This window comes from Myxine glutinosa, chromosome 5 (assembly GCF_964187855.1).
Source record: "Myxine glutinosa chromosome 5, kmMyxGlut1.1, whole genome shotgun sequence".
In the NCBI taxonomy this organism is placed as follows: Eukaryota; Metazoa; Chordata; class Myxini; order Myxiniformes; family Myxinidae; genus Myxine; species Myxine glutinosa.
In genome coordinates, this window is record NC_136265.1 from 154,881,967 (window position 1) to 154,899,019 (window position 17,053).

A 17,053-nucleotide genomic window follows, 5' to 3' on the forward strand; every position below is an offset into this window, starting at 1 on the left:
CCAGACACGGGCCCGATCACACTCACAGGGGGAAATGAAGAAAGGATGATGTTCACGCGCCGAATGCGCCGACTTGGTCGTCCAGGAATGGCTTCGCCCGGCTCTCCCCGGTCACAGCACGTCCCTCGATGAAGGCAAGCAGGCGGCGGGAGGGATCCTTGTAGCGCATCTCTCAAACAAAGGGCAGAGCAGGAAGGCGGGAAAATGTACACGTCTCTCGCCAGGCTTGGCGGTTTCTCACAGCGCGATTGAATAATGGTGCGCGCTCACTCGCGTAACTCGATAGAGGTTCTGCCTCAAGCTCAACCGAGCGTTTAATTTCTAAGAGCGCTTTATAACTTGGTTCATGCACGTCTTCTCTCAGAACTTGGTTCAGCTCACCTCTCCGCAGAACTGCTGTGGGGGGCTTTTCGCAACGGGTTATATTGCCAACCCCCTTAGCTTGCTCAAATGTTCTAACCACGCCTTTTGACGCAGTGCTAAGCCGCTTCCTTCGAGCCCTGATTGGCGGCTCGCTCTTACCGTCGGCTTCTCCTCCGCCTTCCTTCGCCCTTGATCGACGTGTCCATGCCTACCTCGTAGCATTTCGCGCCAAAGCCAAAGTATCGAGGCGGCATAAAGCAATGGAAGGACCTAACTCTCATTTTTCTACTCAACGCAAAACGAACACAGGAGAAGGACTATGCTTACACATACTAATAAATAACTGAACTATCGCGAGGCTACGTGTTGTAGTGTGACTAAACTATGAGGGGGAAATTTAACCTTTTTTGTACAAACTCAAAACCGCAACAATATATATATATATTAGTATCTGTAATCTGGTTCTCCAACCTAATGAGCGAACGTCATGACGTCATCGCCATGCATGTCCGCATTGCCTGCCAAGCTCCAGGGGAGCCATCTAGCAGTGCTTCATTATGGATCTTAAATTCAGATACTGTCACAAGTGCATGCAAAACTCACAGTTACCGACCTGGTTTCGCCCTTGTTGGGGCTTCATCAGGGCAACGCAGTGAGCCTTCCATGCACTTGTAACTCTGTATGGGACACCTTACTGGCGGTTCCCCACTGATGGTATGAAGTCGCATAATGACTGATATAAAAACCGAAAGGTTTTCAGAGTTACAATATATATATATATATTGGAGGTTATGTTTTCACCCATTTGTCTGTCTGTCTGTCTGTCTGTCTGTCTGTCTGTCAGTTTGTTTGTCTGTGAGCACGATATCTCAAAAACTTGTGGACGGATTCAGACGAAATTTAATGGAGAGGTTGGGTGTGTGCCATGGACGAATTGATTTGATTTTGGTGAAGATTCACCAAATGATTGAAGATACTATGATTGCCTTTTCCACTGAAGGTTGATGAAGGTTCTGTTTTTACCCCTGTCTGTCTGTTTTTATCTCACCTGGAACGAAGTTCAGGGGAGCTAATGCGGTGGCACGTTGTCCGTCTGTCAGTCAGACCGTCCGTCCGCCCGTCTGTCAGTCTGTCAGTCCGTCCGTCCTTCCGGCCGTCCGTAAACGCTTGAAACTTCTTTTCTGAAACCGCTGATGGGATTGTGACCAAACGTGGCACAAATTATATTTGTTGTGTTGACTAAAGATTGTTCACTGCATTAAAAAAAAAAAATCGGAGTCTCAGGGGGTCTACCTGGGGTCAAAGTGGATCCAGGTTTAACCTCCCAAAATAGGAATTTGCTTTTTCCTCTGAAACTGCACACACGATTTTGATGAAACTTGACCACAACCTTCATCATCAGTGATGTACCAAAGTTTGTTCATGGCATTTAAAAAATCTTCCCCTTTGGGGATCTACGGGGTCAAAGTGGGTCCAGGTTTGACCCCCCAAAATCAATATTTGCTTTCCTCTCTGAAACTACACACACAATTTTGATGAAAACTTCACCACAACCTTCACCACCCATGATGTACCAAAGTTTGTTCACGGCATTAAAAAAATCTGTTGGCTTTAGGCAGTAAAATACATTATAGCCCCCCTTCCTCCCCCCTTTTGTTTCGGACACCATTTCTGCCGATGTAAATGTGTATCGTATAGTGACACCTGGTGCGAGCCGGTATGAAAGGTGATAACAAAATACACGATACATGTCATAGTAATGAGTGAACTAACCTGTCCGTTAGGAAGGGTTCCTTGCTGGTCGTCAATGAATTACAAATGTAAATTAAACTAAAGAAAATTGCATTAATGACGACTAATACCAGGAATATAAGCAAAGAATAGCTATCATGAAAAGATATGTTTATATCACATAAAAATTCATGGGATGGAGTTCGTGCCAAAGTGAATGTTTAATATTTCATATGATAAACATACTTGAGATGACATTTCTGTCGATCGATGTTGTGATCATTTTTTGACATCAAGGCAAAGATCCTGTGCTTTCTCATTCATTGCATAACCGTACTTTGCTTCGTGGCATATAGATACTTTGGGAAATGTCTGTTTGTTTGTGGGTTTGTATGTTTGTTTGTTTGTGTTTTTGTCTTCTTTGCATTCCTAAACCGCTCGATGGAATGAGTGGAACACTGGTGGCTGTGCTTTGGATGTGCACATGAAGGGTGGTTCTTGGGAGTCGGGGAGGTGGGGAGGGGGTTAGGTTTGTTGTGTTGATGGGAGGGGATGGGATGGGGTGCATGTGGGGGAGTTTAGGGGTAAAACAAATTAATCATCCTTGATGTTCAGGGGTGAGGGAGGACCCCAATTAATCCAACATAGACATCATAAAAGTGGGGAAATTAACCCATCCATAAGGGTGGCGGTGGCTTCTTTGCTCATCATTCTATGATTTGACCGTATCATCATAATTATCCGTCCTGTTTATCATAACATCAGTCCGTTGGATCACTTGACCTGATGTGCCAGTTATATGACTGAAAAATAAAAGTTAATTGTCCCCCGTCGCACCGCGGAGCGAAAGGGGGACTATGGTTTTCCCCTCCATCCATGCAGACGTGCGTGCGTGCGTGCGGACGTGCGTGCATAAGCGAAGGACCGAATTCTAATTTGGTGTGTGGGTGCAACCCACGCCAAAATCCAAGATGGCCCCCGCCATGTATGTCTTACGCCATGTATGTCTGACGCCATGTATGTCTGAACCTTGTGAGCGGAATATCTTTAAAAATAAGCGAAGTACCAACTTCGAATCTGGCCAGTGGGTGTATCTAGGCATAAGGAAGAACGCTATTGAAAATTGGGTCGCCACGTCAAAATCCAAGATGGCCGCCACCATATATATGTCTGAACCTTGTGAGCGAAATATCTTGAAAAATAAACGAACTACTAACTTCTAATCTGGTGTGTGGGTGTATCTACGCATAAGGAAGAACGCTATTGAAAATTGGGTCGCCACGTCAAATTCCAAGATGGCTGCCTTGCGTCTTCCACTTTGTCAACTCGCATCACTTCACCGACGGGGGACCTAGGTGTAACGCTTGTTTTAACTGCCTTACTGTCATTTTTACAGGTGATAAACCATGGTAAAATATTACCGCTTACATTTGCATTGAATATTTTTGAATTACAGAGTTTAATGAAGTCTCATTTTTAGCTTAATTTTATTTATTAAGCTGACGGGACAAGCTTCGACCTGAAATGATTGACAGATGGTCTCTCCAAGGCTGAGCCGCCAACACAAAGACTCCCTCTAGCGATTTCCATTGTACATGTACACCACCGGGGCACCCCCCACCTTTTACCATGCACTTAACGAAAGTTTATATTGTGTTACTTCTAATGCAATGGCTTTTCCAAAGGGGATAAATCAATTGTACAATTGTACTTCCTCCAGATGAGCTGTGGAACAAGGAGAAAGCTGATGAGGATCATTTGAAGAAGTTGTACCAGGTGCCTGATGACTTGAGATCACAGCTGGATGGATTGGCAGTGGCAGGCCCATTGAGTCAAAATTCTTACCGAAAACGTTTCCACGTTTTGCTCTTTATGGAAGAAATTGCGCAGTACAGGGAGGTCGGGAGGTAAGCAACCTTTGTCACGTCTCATTTTTTCTTTCTACCTCCTCCACCGAAGGTGGATGGAGATTATGTTTTCGTGCTATCCCTCCGACTTTCCGTCCGTCCGTCCATCTGTGCTTCCGTCCGTACGTGGTAGGTTTTCGTTCCCGTGATAACTTAAGAACGGCTGAAGGGAAATGAGTCAAACTTGGTACAAGTATGTATAATGATGCAATGATAAACGGCTTAGATTGTGGTGTCAAGAGGTCAAAGGTTAGAGGTCACGTTAGGTAAACATTGTTACCACGCGAACTTGTTGATCAGTGATGGGATTTTGGTCAAACTTGCAGGTATAAATATTTATTATGATAAAAAGATGAACTGATTAGATTTTTGGGTCAAGAGGTCAATGGTCATACTTTATGTTCGGTAATTTAAGTGATTCCTTACCATTGAGAGATATGGCCAAAAACGACATTGTATTATCGCACAGGATCTGAAACAGTTATCGACGTATTCAGACGAAACTTGGTGGATGAGTTGGGTTGGCGACAAGACCAAGCCGATTAGGTTTTTGATAAGGTCTGGACATAGATCCGGCCTATCAGTGGGATACAAAACGAAAACTGTTCAGCTCTGAAACTACACCCACGCATTTTGATGAAACTGGACCACAACCTTCATCACCCGTGATCTTTGCTCATCATACTATGATTTGACCGTATCATCATAATTATCCGTCCTGTTTATCATGACATCAGTCCGTTGGATCACTTGACCTGATGTGCCAGTTATATGACTGAAAAAGAAAAGTTAATTGTCCCCCGTCGCAAGTTCGCAAACCAAAGTTTGTTCAGGGCATTGAAAAAAATTGGGCCAATGGGGTTCGACAGGGGAGAGGGGGCGTGGGGGAGGGGTGGTGGCACGTTGCCCCTCCAAAATTGGCATTTGTTTGTTTAAAGCCTTATGATTATGTTGGTATGATTCTACATGCTGCCCTCATATTTTAGCTATCATCCATTTAAAATGTTTAAAATACCGTGATTTGTTTAAAATACCTTTTGTCGGTGTAGTATACCGTTTCATTCTATTCTACGAGGAGAGCGCCCACGGGTATTGCCCCTATTTTCTTTTTATCTTGTCTTCATATTTAAATTGCTGATCACTGGTATGAGTGGTATGTGCAGTGCCTCTGTCTCGTCTCCACAGGCCTGGTGTGAGTTTGATCTTGAGTTGAATGTAGTTTGGTATTTATTATACTCTTCAGGACTGTATTAGAAACTCGTGCACACAACTTGTAATAGAAACTTACATTGGGGGAACATTGTTTCAACCAAAACAGTAAATGGTATAGGAACCTGGAGTCGCGTGATCAGGTCTCCAAAAGTTATCTGGATAACTTTGTGTTTGAACTAACGCTGTGCATTTGTGCTAAGTGATATAAACTAACCATAATGACGTCTTGATTCCACATACCACTGCTTCTGAGACTATGCATCTTTTGTCCAAGAACAGCCTGAGGTTGTTTTAATGGTGATTTAACATGTCTCGCGGAAGAGCTTGTACATATATCACATGCAGCACAAAGACAATAGTAGACAGCAGTGTATTTTTACATGAATCGCAAGGACATGTTACTGGTGCTGGCAATAGCTCGCCTACTCCTTGCGACGGATGCCATGGGATCTTTAACATCCACCAACGAATGCCGGCAAACGGGAAGCCCCGCTTAACGTCCATCCGAGGGACGGCACACACATTGATGAATCACCCTGCATGGAAAACACAGGGCTTACAGTTTTAGCCTGGTCGGGATTCGAACTGAGACTGGACAGCTTAGACGTGCGTACCTCTAGGCCATCCTGTCAGCCCGAATGTATCTGCTGAAAAGAGAGGACAGCATGGACATGGGGCACTGGGGCAGGGACAAGGGGAAGGGGAAGGGGCGATGCTGACCAGGTGTGTTGGCACAAGTTTGGAAGTCCTTGTTTCAGCTGGTGTGGAATAGAGATCTTGTGCAGTTGATAAGTGCAATAAAATATGGTGGTGATGTTAAGAGTATAACCCTGCTTCCTCGATCGCAAATGCACATGGGATGGCTTGTGCATCCTTCAAACGCAGTAGACGTTGATAAAGCAAAAGAAAACCCTTAAAACAAACGTTGAGTATTAATGTGGTTAAAGTGTATTGAAACGATCATGCTTCAAGATGATTTATTTTGCTTTAAATTATTCAAGATAATTTGTTGCTCTTGGCTACCTTTTCCAAGAACTGTGACAAAACCCGCAGCACTACCATGCGATTGACTACACCAATTCACTCGATTAAAATAATAAACCATTTGGGCCTAAATCAATAGAATGACGCTGACCTGTTAGCCTGCTATGTTCAGCAGAAATCGCAAGGGTGCGCTCCGATGCTGTTGTTTCTTATGCCATGTCATAACTGCGGCAGGACTGTGATTTTGGAGTTTTTGATGCACCTAACGTCTCATATCTTAACACGGCAAATTACCTTTTCTCTTTGGTTTATTGTGTTTTTCACTCCCTTCAAACATTCCACGGTGATAACATAATGAGGATGGAAAAGATCATGGTTTTGGATGGGGGATGGGGCCGGGCTGCGTACACGATTGAGTTGCATTTCCCTTGTTGTTATTTCACTGATACAACAAACAACAACATGCATTTTAAGGCCATTTTCCCTGCTAGAGCGGGGGTTAGCCTTGTGGTCCCCATGACAATCTTCTCCATTTTGCCCTATTTTCTGGGGCAAAAACCCCCTTGCCCGCATTCCTTCTTCCACCATCTTTAGCCAAGTCTTTCTCGGTCTTCCCCATCCTCTACTTCCTTCTACATTCATTCCATCACTCTTCTCAACCAGTCACTTTCATCCTTCCTCAACAATGACCAAACCATCTCAACCTGTTCCTCTTCACAGCATCAATCACAGGCTCTATTCCCATCGTCTTTCGCAATTCATCATTTGTCTTCCTCTCTCTCAACGATACTCCACACATCCACCGAACCATTCGCATTTCCACCCTTTCACTTGCAGGAATGAATGAATGAATGAATGATCGTATTGTTGCAGACACGACTTTGATGTTATGGTGGGCCGAGCGGAATGGCCGCCGTGTCCGCACAAGTTACCCGATTATGCTCGAACGTTGACTAAGTCGCACTATGCTAAATCAATGATGGAAAAGACACAACGGCTGGATTAAAATGACACGACACCAAGGGTTCAGTTCTCAAGACCTCCGGAGGAGGTTATATTAGGGCGGAAGGTCAGATTACAACTACAAGAGGGACAGCATAGAAAGACAGGCACTTAGACACACTCTTATAATAGCCCCGACAGACGACAGATAAACAGGACAAAAACTGACTCACACGGGGATTGATGGCAAGGAAAGCGGGCAGTCGATGGCTCAAGGTGCACCGTTCTCGGAGGTACTGCAATACCGGGTCGATGCGTGGAGCTCGCTCAGCGCTTGGAGGTGGTGCCTGGCTCTTCTTCAAGCTGGGGGCGCATCTGACGTCACGTCCGGCAAGTCGCCGCGTATATCCGGCGGGGAGTGACACGCCCTCGGCTCGTTAGCTCCGCCCCAGATGGAATCGGTCCGCCCTTCTTATTGGGTGCGGGGGGGTTACCAGGCTCCGCCCTTGACGAGGAGCTGACAGCCAGCCCCTTCGTGGTAACCCCGTGGAGCGCATGGGTAATGGCGGCTAACCGAGCCGGAGTGAGGACGCACACTCCCCGCGCGCCGTTGTTGTAGTTGTTGTAGTTGTTGTAGTTGTTGTTGTAGTTGTTGTTGTAGTTGTTGTTTGGGGAAGAAGATGGGAGGAGGTATGGGAAGGTCCTAAACTCACTACTGGTGCCATATAATCACATTCTGGTGCAACGAAGAGTCAGAATTAATGGAAACGAGTCCTTAACTGACATAGACTAAGAATAACTAGCAAGATGTCCGAAAGTTGTCTACGTGAGATGCGGTGGACCTGGGCACGACATTTAATGGGGGAAAAAGGGGAAGGTCGGTTCTACAGAGTGTTATTTACAGGCAATGGGACTAGGGAATGGGGGATTGGGGATAGTTGGGGAGTATTGGGGAAATAGGGGAATATTTACAAGCGGATATGGATAGAGGCCAAATCCCATATCCGCAACAGTATTAAGGCCATTTTCCCCGCTAGAGCGGGGGTTAGCCTTGTGGGCCCCATGACAATCACGGTTCCCTGTTTGAGGCAATGTTTTTATGTCCGGATGGCCTTCATGACGCCAACCCTTGGTCACGCTCTTACAATGCGCAGGGATACGGTGTACCTATTCTAAATCGGGGTACACATCGTGATCATTCATCCCAGCAAGCTGGTACTCAATTTGCCGACCTCGGAAGGATGACAGGCTGAGTCAACCCCCCTGGCGTTAATTCAGCGATCAACCGGGATTCGAACCCAGGATCCTAGGATCCCAAGCCAGCACCCTAACCGCTAAGCCAACACCAGGCCTGTGGAGCCAACTTGGAGGGAAGGATGATATTTGGAGAGAATGTGGAAATTGGCTCCACAGGCAGGAAAAAAGAGGAACAGACGAGTGGAGGTGAGTAGTGATCCTGGATTTAGGTAGTTTCTCTAAGAGGGTTGATCGTGGACCCTGTGAGCCCGCAGAAACATGGGGATGAGGGGGAGTGGGATGGTAGAGCACGGAAAGAGCAGAGAAGATCATTGTGAAGATGGAGAGACCATTGACCTGTCTGCGATGTGAAGTGATAGGCCCCTAGACACAGCTTCAGCACGGGAGATACCAATGGTCTTTAAGGCCATGATTTCCACAGCATCAATACATGAGGCTGGGGAGACAGCCCAGAGGGGAGAGCAGTACTCCATGAAGCTGGAAATGAAGTCTTGGTGGATATGAGGTGGATTATTTTGTAAAAATTGTAGGTGGATTTTATTTTTGTTAAAATGAAACATCATTTTTGAACTCCACCTGAAGTGGGTCTTCCTTCTCAGGCAGAGGTTTGAACTTGTTGGAATATTTTCCTATTGGTTTTATACTGCTCTTATTGGTTTTATACATTTGCATTTATACTGCTCTTGAAAACCCTCATCGTGCCAGGGGCAGGTTTTCATGTGCTATTTGACAAACTTAAATGTCGAGAGTGACATTTTGCTAGAGATATATTCCGTAGGCACAGCACCATTGTGAAAATTTTGAAAATGGCAAAGCACTTGAAAAAAGGTCAGAAATAAGTTTGGTTGGGGAGGCAATAGGGTGGACAAAGGGCAGTTGTTGGAAGTGGGGCTCAAAGAAGTATAGAATGAATGAATGAATCAAATTACAGGCTGAAAAGGACATTGTACTAAAACTAGCAAGTTGCCCAGGCCCGCACAGGATTCTAAACGGGGTTGGGAGGCAGGCGGCAAAAATACAAATGGCATCTTCTGTCATGAGTCGGCAAGCTGGGAGTGCCAATTCGCTTTTTATTGCCACATCTGATGAAATGGGAGCGAGGCGCTCTATTTGAAACTGTTTATTCGATCTATGTAGCTTTTTGATGCCTAGGGGGACTAATAAAAATTTGTGGTGGTGTCAAACCCAGTGGCCAATTGCAAATTAATAGTAGGATTCGCTGACTGTGTATGTTTCGCCTTTTAAATTTTAAGTGCAGGAAGCGTAGACTGCTTAGAGCTATTATAGGTCAGTAACGCCCCCGTGTACTAATTTCACAGTGGATGGCATTGCCACTGGAGCAACACATGACTCGCGCTGGGAATGCTAATGCGCAGACTGCATTTGTAGCATCTACGATTGCATGATCAGAAATCCACGTGTGTAGGCTGTCTGTTCTATGCACAGGTGTCCGCAGAGCCATCCGTCTTTGGTTTCCGTTCAACTTGCAGATTGAGAAATGGAAGCCACAGCTCTTCTTCATCTCTGTTGTGAATTCCCTGCTGGACAGCACTTTATTTTTATGCATTAGTAGTCCATCCACTTTGGGAAATTAGTGTGAGAAAACAATAATCAACACGTCTCGACAAAACTCTCAAAAGGGATTCCTGTTCTTTGGAGAATACCCTTTCTTTTGTTTCCTCCATTCAACTGGATTTGCAACAGCAGCAGTCTTTGAGAGCCCTGGTCATATCGAACATCTGTCTGCCTTGCGACGATTGGTTGTTCATTTGCATTGTGCTACTCGGGTAAAGGTGAAACAGATTGGCGATGTCTGTTAACCCCCAAGCTCCCCCATATTGGGACAGCATTTTCCATGAATTTGAGTGATCTCGAATGCTGTTGGTGACCTCGTCCACTAGATCGACCGGGACATCTAGGTCAGTCAAACTTTCCATTACTACTCATCTGCCATTCACATCATGCGTTGAACCCTCTGTACAAAAATTGCCATGTTTATGCCTCCGCCGGCAAAGTCACTGGAGGAATTATGTTTTTGGGTTGTCTTTCCGTCCGTCCGTCCGTCTGTTCATGCGTCTGTTATGGGTTTTCTTTACCACGATAACTTGAGAACGGCTGAAGGGATTTAACTCAAACTTAGATCAAGTATGTACTATGATGCAAATATGGACAGATTAGATTGTGGGGGTAAAAGGTCAGAGGTCATGTCAGGTAAAAATGTGATACTTGAGAACAGATGAAGGGATTTTAATCAAACTTGGAATGGTACAATGGTACATGTATGTATAATGTAATAATGTGGGCAGAGGCAAATCGGTCGACGTCGTGACATAGAAGAGTGCTCTTGTAGTTTTTACTTTTATTTTACATTTTCTAACCAAAGAAGTAACCACAGGTGCAAGTTGTGCAATTCTTGAGCTTCAACCATCAGGTTGCACTACACAGTTGTAGTTTATAAATGATGTCAAAAGTATGCACACATACTTTCTTAGCACTCCATGCTGCCTCCTTCCTGTCCCCCCCGCTGTTTGTAAAAACAATTTGTGTCTTTACAAATCCCCAACTTTAAAATGCCTTTAATTCCTGCCCTAACCAGCAGAGGGCACGGCATGAGCGGCACAGCCGTACCCTCAGCCAATGATACCATCTCAAATACAAGGGAATACGTGATGCAAGCTAAAATGCGTTATTACCCTCACCAGAGTAGAGGGTATTGCATTTGAGTCCATTTGTTTGTTTGTCTGTTTGTTTGTCCGCACAGAATAAATATGATTTTCTCTGCAACCGTTGGTCCGATTGACAGGAAATTTTCACCATAGGTGCAACTTCACCTGTATAATTTTTGAATGATAATTATGACGTCATAGGTCACGTGGTTCGGCCGCCATCTTGGAAAAACCGAAAAACTTTGCACCTCTATGTCTCCGAAAGCGCTGAATAGAAAACATTGAGACATGGCTCATTGCAAAAAAAACTCTATGGGGAATAAAATATGTTGATGATTATGTCATAGTGCCTCCATTATGACGTCATAATTCGACAAGTACAAAACTTCATCCGATCAAGATGACATTTTTTGAGCATCATCTAGGGATAAATTGGTGGAGAAAAAAAAAAATGTCATCGGTCACATGGTTTGGCCGCCATATTTGTTTTAACACAAAAGCCTTAAAAACCACTGAAAACACATCCTGGTGAGGGTCTGCAATCTCTGATTGCTCTTTCTTGTTTTGAATGTTACACCTTTGACCTCTTAAAATCGGAACAGGGGCCTAAATTGGAAAATGGGTTTTGAGTTTATCAGGGCATGTTACCTCTATGACAATTTTGAAGAGGATAGGTTCAGAAATCAAGGAATGTTTTGTGATTACAATTGTTGGGAAATAAAGAAATGGGAAATAAACATCTAGGAAAAGTCCCTATAGGAGGGGAGACATAATAATGTGATGTAAATTTGTAGTGGTAAAACCCGACACATAAGTCAACACGGGATGTCATTTGCTCTGGTCTGAGAGCTTCTTTCATGCATAATTCTTCACCAGCCTTGGATCCACGCATGTCAGCACGCCCACGTTTGGTTGAGTCCACTTGATCAGGTGATGAATGATGCAACGGTATCGTCAAAACAATCATGTTGGTTCCGAGCCTTATTTTAACCACTGCGAGCCTTTTTGAGGTCCTCCCTCATCCCCATGAGGTTTGCATCAGCGGATTGAGAACGTTAGTTATGCACATCAATCTCGTTATTCAATATGCTTTTGTTTGCTTGCCTGTCCGCTGCGCAGCGGGAGACGGGGCTTTGCAATCACATGTATGTGCACGCGTGTCAGTCAGTGTGTCTGTCCAGGTCATAACCTTTTTACCATTTGAACTATTGTCATCAAATTTTCAACAAAGCTTTATTATTAGAACTTGGAGAACACTAATTAATAAAATTTCCTTTTTCTGTAGATGTTGTTTTTGTCAAGTTTAAGTAGAGTACAAAGCTGATGGGACGAGCATTGCATCCTGAGATGCTTTCTAGTATGGTATTCTGCTTTTGGGGTCATTGTCACACTGGGAAATGTACCTGGATTGTAATACCTCTTTGCTGCTGAGGAACTATCTTGCTGAATGTGCTGTTTCCAAAATTGTTAAACAATATGACCGCATTCCTATCATCTATAATATTATCATCAGTAGCCCCAGGCATTCTCACCGAAAGTCCACAGCCTCAACGAAGCCAGCTACTTTGCTCGGATTTCCCCAGAGACCGAGTGAAGATGAAATGTTAAATTGTTCTCTGTATTGTACAAGTTGAGAGCAAGTTGTAATTCACTTGTAATTAAGTTGCGTACAATGTCAAGGTCAAGGTGCCAGCACAAGCAGAACGGGTCCTGAGTTGGGTCAAGTTTGTGTTGATAGGTTTTGAGTGCAGGGTTGTAACCGGAACAAAGTCTGGAGAATGTTACTCTGGAGGAGTGCGGGATTGTTTGTTCAGATGGATGGATCATGGAGTGTGGTTGGTTGATTATTTGATTGTGGTGTTGTTGTTGCAAGCCGATGTTGGTTGTGTGATTGTGAATGTTTTTGTCCGAGATGTTGTGTTTAAAGGTGGAAGTGGAATCTTTTAAAAGATGTTATGGGAAGTTTAACTGAGATATTTCTGTTTAAGATGGAGTGGGTGATTGGACAAGTAGCGACATTGGTGTTCTCGTGTCCGATCGGCATCAATGAAGTGCGTGCCTCTGATATCAAGTTGGTGTTGGAGGGGACCTCTTTTTATTTTGGCGTGGAGATGATCTATGTCGGTGAGTGGGGTTCAGTTTATGAACATTGTGGGTGCTGTGTTTTGAATTATTTGGAGTTTTAATGCATTAGTTTTGGATATGGTGTGTGTCCAACTTGGGCTAGAATATTTAATAGTGGTTTGGATTAACTGTTTATAAATTGTGGTGAGGGATTATTTTTGTTGATCAAACTTGGTACTGGTTATAGTGGGGCGGCTTAGCCCAAATATTCAAAAGAATTGTGCATTTTGTGAAACAAGCACCAAATTTGGCACAAATGTACATTAATATGTTGCGAACATTTTCAGATATTGGGCCACTTGAAATTCCGTAATTTTTTTTTTCAAATTTCGTAATTTCAAATTTTTCGGGTGACACCGTCACAATTTCGGTCTTCGAGGCCGGCCGATAGGCAAAGTGTGACCGGAAGGGACGAGGTTCTCCTGACCACGTGGCCCTCGATCTGGGAAGCGAGAGGCGTTCCATTAGTGGACGCGCCCCTCACGCCCGACTTTTGGGCGGCCCCGGCAGGCCGTTTGTTTTGACGTTCCGTGACAGGCCCCGCACCCCCACCTCCGGGCCGACCGGAAGCTTGTGCTGAGTACATCATACCTGAACAACTCAGTGAGGCAGAACACAGCAGTGCACACCAGGGTGACCCCTTCAGTGCATAAACCAATTAACCTGTCCACTGCAGGGCATATAGAAATGAAGTTATTTTCTGCATATAATAATAATATAAGTTCAGTTCTATATAACAATTTCTGTTATCACCACTACCACTACAACTACCACTACTACAAGCTTTGTCTGGAATTTTGTGGACTAACAGACAAACAGACATACAGACAAGCTGGGATCAAAACATTACCTCCTTCCACCATTGAGTGTAGAGGTAAACATCATGGAAATTATATCATGCCCTAGATTTAATTCATGCTTACCCGTGTATTTGCTTCACTGGTTCACAAGGTCTTTTGCATACATGTAATTCAGACTCTCGTCTTCATTGCTGACCACACAATGTTCGCAACATATTAATGTACATTTGTGCCAAATTTGGTGCTTGTATCACAAAATGCACAATTCTTTTGAATATTTGGGCTAAGCCGCCCCACTATATCGGCCGGCCTCGAAGACCGAAATTGTGACGGTGTCACCCGAAAAATTTGAAATTACGAAATTTGAAAAAATTTGAAAAAAAAAATTACGGAATTTCAAGTGGCCCAATATCTGAAAATGTTCGCAACATATTAATGTACATTTGTGCCAAATTTGGTGCTTGTATCACAAAATGCACAACAGGTTTGCTATGCTGCTACACTATTAATGCTTTTAGTGTGTTGAGTTTTTGGTCGACTTTAGCGAGAGTTTGTTGTAGATGTTTAGTGAAGGTCATGTGATGGTCAAGTGTGATTCCAACGTTTTTGGGGTTTTTTTTGGTTCACATTTTGATTGTTGTTGGGTGGTATTTGAATTTGCCTTTGTCCCGGGTTAGCAGAGTGATTGTTGATTTAGTTGGCAAGATGTTGATTCTGTTAAATGCGAGCCAGTGTTGGGATTGTGTTTTGTATTGTTGGAGGAAGCCAATGGTTATATTTATGGTTATATTTATGGTTATATTTATGAGTGGTTCCATGCTGTTATGGAAAGTTCATCTCTTTATCTCAGGATTGTCACATGAGGAGGAGGTTCTGGAATGTCATGTATAAAGAGGTTAAAATGTGCTGGTGAAGGGATGGCTCTCCACAGGACACCGTTTGGGAGTTTTTTAAATGATGAGAAGGTGGTGTTGAATGTGTCATATGCTTTTTTTCTGTGAGTATCATCTTTTTAGATCCAAAGTTTGTTGTTATTGCTCATGTTTCTTGTGAGAATCTTTTGTATTGACAGTATGTGCCTTGTTGGTGTTGAAATCTTTGTCGATGGTAGCAAGTTTTCAGTGATTGCTTTTGGTTATTGTTTCCACAAGTTTTCTGGAACTGGGATATTGAGACTTTTGCAGATGTGCCAGTGGATTACTCGACATACTTTGTTGTGCCTTTAGGTGTACAACTGCTCTGACATGAGTTTTTTACATCCTGATAGTAGGTGTGTTTGGGGGGTTTGTGGTTATTAAATCCATCTAAAATGAGCTGTGTTAAGGAGGTGTGCTAAGTCGTGCTGCGGTGAGGTCTGAACCACACTATTGCTTAGCTAGATGAATGCGTGTTAATACAGGAGAGAATGAGACACTGAAGTATTATGGCCGCACAACAGAGTAATGATGTCGGGTAATATGAGTCAGTCGTTGGGATTCTTAGTCCATTTTAGAATGACACTAATTATGGCCTGTCGGGATAATATTGTGGCGCTATGAATAGTTTAGTATGTTTGTTAGCGCTTGGAGGCCGTTGGTACCAAGATGTTTTAACTGTATGTTGAATATGAGATCTAAGCTTGTCGCAGACGAGTTTTTAAGTTTTTGAATAGTGTCCGGCATCTGTTCCAAAGTAAAAGAAGGAACTTCATTTCTGTTTACTTAAATTTTACGTGTGTGTTTGATAATAAGTCCGTTATTTCTGTAAATTTGTCTGTTGGATGTGTGTAATATTTCATGAGGAGGTTCACTCGTTCATTATTAGTTGGAATGGTACTTGCTGTATGTGTTGGTGCGTCATGTCATGTCATGTGATGGTGTTGTGGTTGCTGTATAGTGCTGGATGGAGGTGATGTTTTCACCACTGCCTGTCTGTTTATTTGTGTGTGGGATATCTCAAAGTTGTAGATGGATTTGGATGAAATTTTGTGGCCAGGTTGGGTGTGCCACAAGGCCGGAAGGTTACATTTTGTTGAATATCAGGATCGGGATCCGGATACTAGTTAATTTTTTGTGATTCTTCACCATTGAGAGATAGGGCCAAAAAACTATAAATAGCACTATATCTCAAAGTTATGGATGGATTCGGTCGAAACTTGGTGGACATGTTAGGTGTGTGACAAGGACGAGTTAATTCAATTTTGGTGAAGATCTCGATTCTGATGCAGACATGATAAATGTTTTTTATTTTTAAAAGAGATTCTTCCCCATTGGAAGATAGGGCCAAAAATGATACACAGAGTGATACCTCAAAGTTCTGGATGATTTAAGACAAAAATTGATGAATGAATTGGGTCGATGACACAAACAAACAGATTCAATTTTGGTTCATGGCTGGATCCAGATCCGGCCTATCAGTGAGATACACAATGTAAACTGTTCAGTCTGGTGGATATATGTGCTCTACCGAGTGCCGTTCTAGTTTTAACTGAGTTTATTTCTTTGGTCATGTCAGTTTGGACTAGTGCTGATTTAGTCTTAGTTCTGTTGGTGAACGTAATGTCCTTTTCTATGTTCAAGGGTGACGAGGCCTTCTCGCAGACCATGTGGTCTGTCTGTTCTAACTGCTGAGTAATTATAATACAATTTTGGTGTTCTGGTGGTTGATGTGAGTTTGGATTTTTGTGTATGTTGTGTTTGTGTAGGAAGTGATTAAGTTTGGTTGTTTTTCTGAAGACACCATTGATATCTCGTTGTCGTGTCTTGAGATGATTTTACGAGTTGGTTTGTTGTTGTTGAATGTATTATGTAGAAGGTTGGGTATAAGAAGGCAGGTTGTTTGTTGCTTGAGGTGGTTGGCAGCATGTCCACTTTCTATTGTAGTGTTAGGTTGTTATTTCCACCACCGAAGGTGGATGGAGGTTATTTTTTCACCCAGGTCGGTTTCTGTTTGTTTGTCTGTCTGTGAACAAGATATCTCAAAGAGTTGTGGATGGATTTGGACGAAACTTACTGGAGATGTTGCATATGTGACAAGGAAGAAATGATTCAGTTTTGGTGAAAATTCGAATCCGGATCCGGATCAGAGA

At 43.4% G+C, this 17,053-nt stretch overlaps 1 protein-coding gene across 3 annotated transcripts in view; it reads left to right on the top strand.

Moving 5' to 3' along the window:
• The window catches only part of LOC137426905 (putative helicase with zinc finger domain), a 331,899-nt gene that overhangs the window by 30,370 nt on the left and 284,476 nt on the right, over nt 1–17,053 (top strand). For all 3 annotated transcript variants that reach the window (XM_068115906.2, XM_068115908.2, XM_068115907.2), the window contains exon 9: nt 3,815–4,001. In XM_068115906.2, the coding sequence (XP_067972007.2) occupies nt 3,815–4,001 (187 nt within the window). The remainder of the gene's footprint in view (nt 1–3,814; nt 4,002–17,053) is intronic.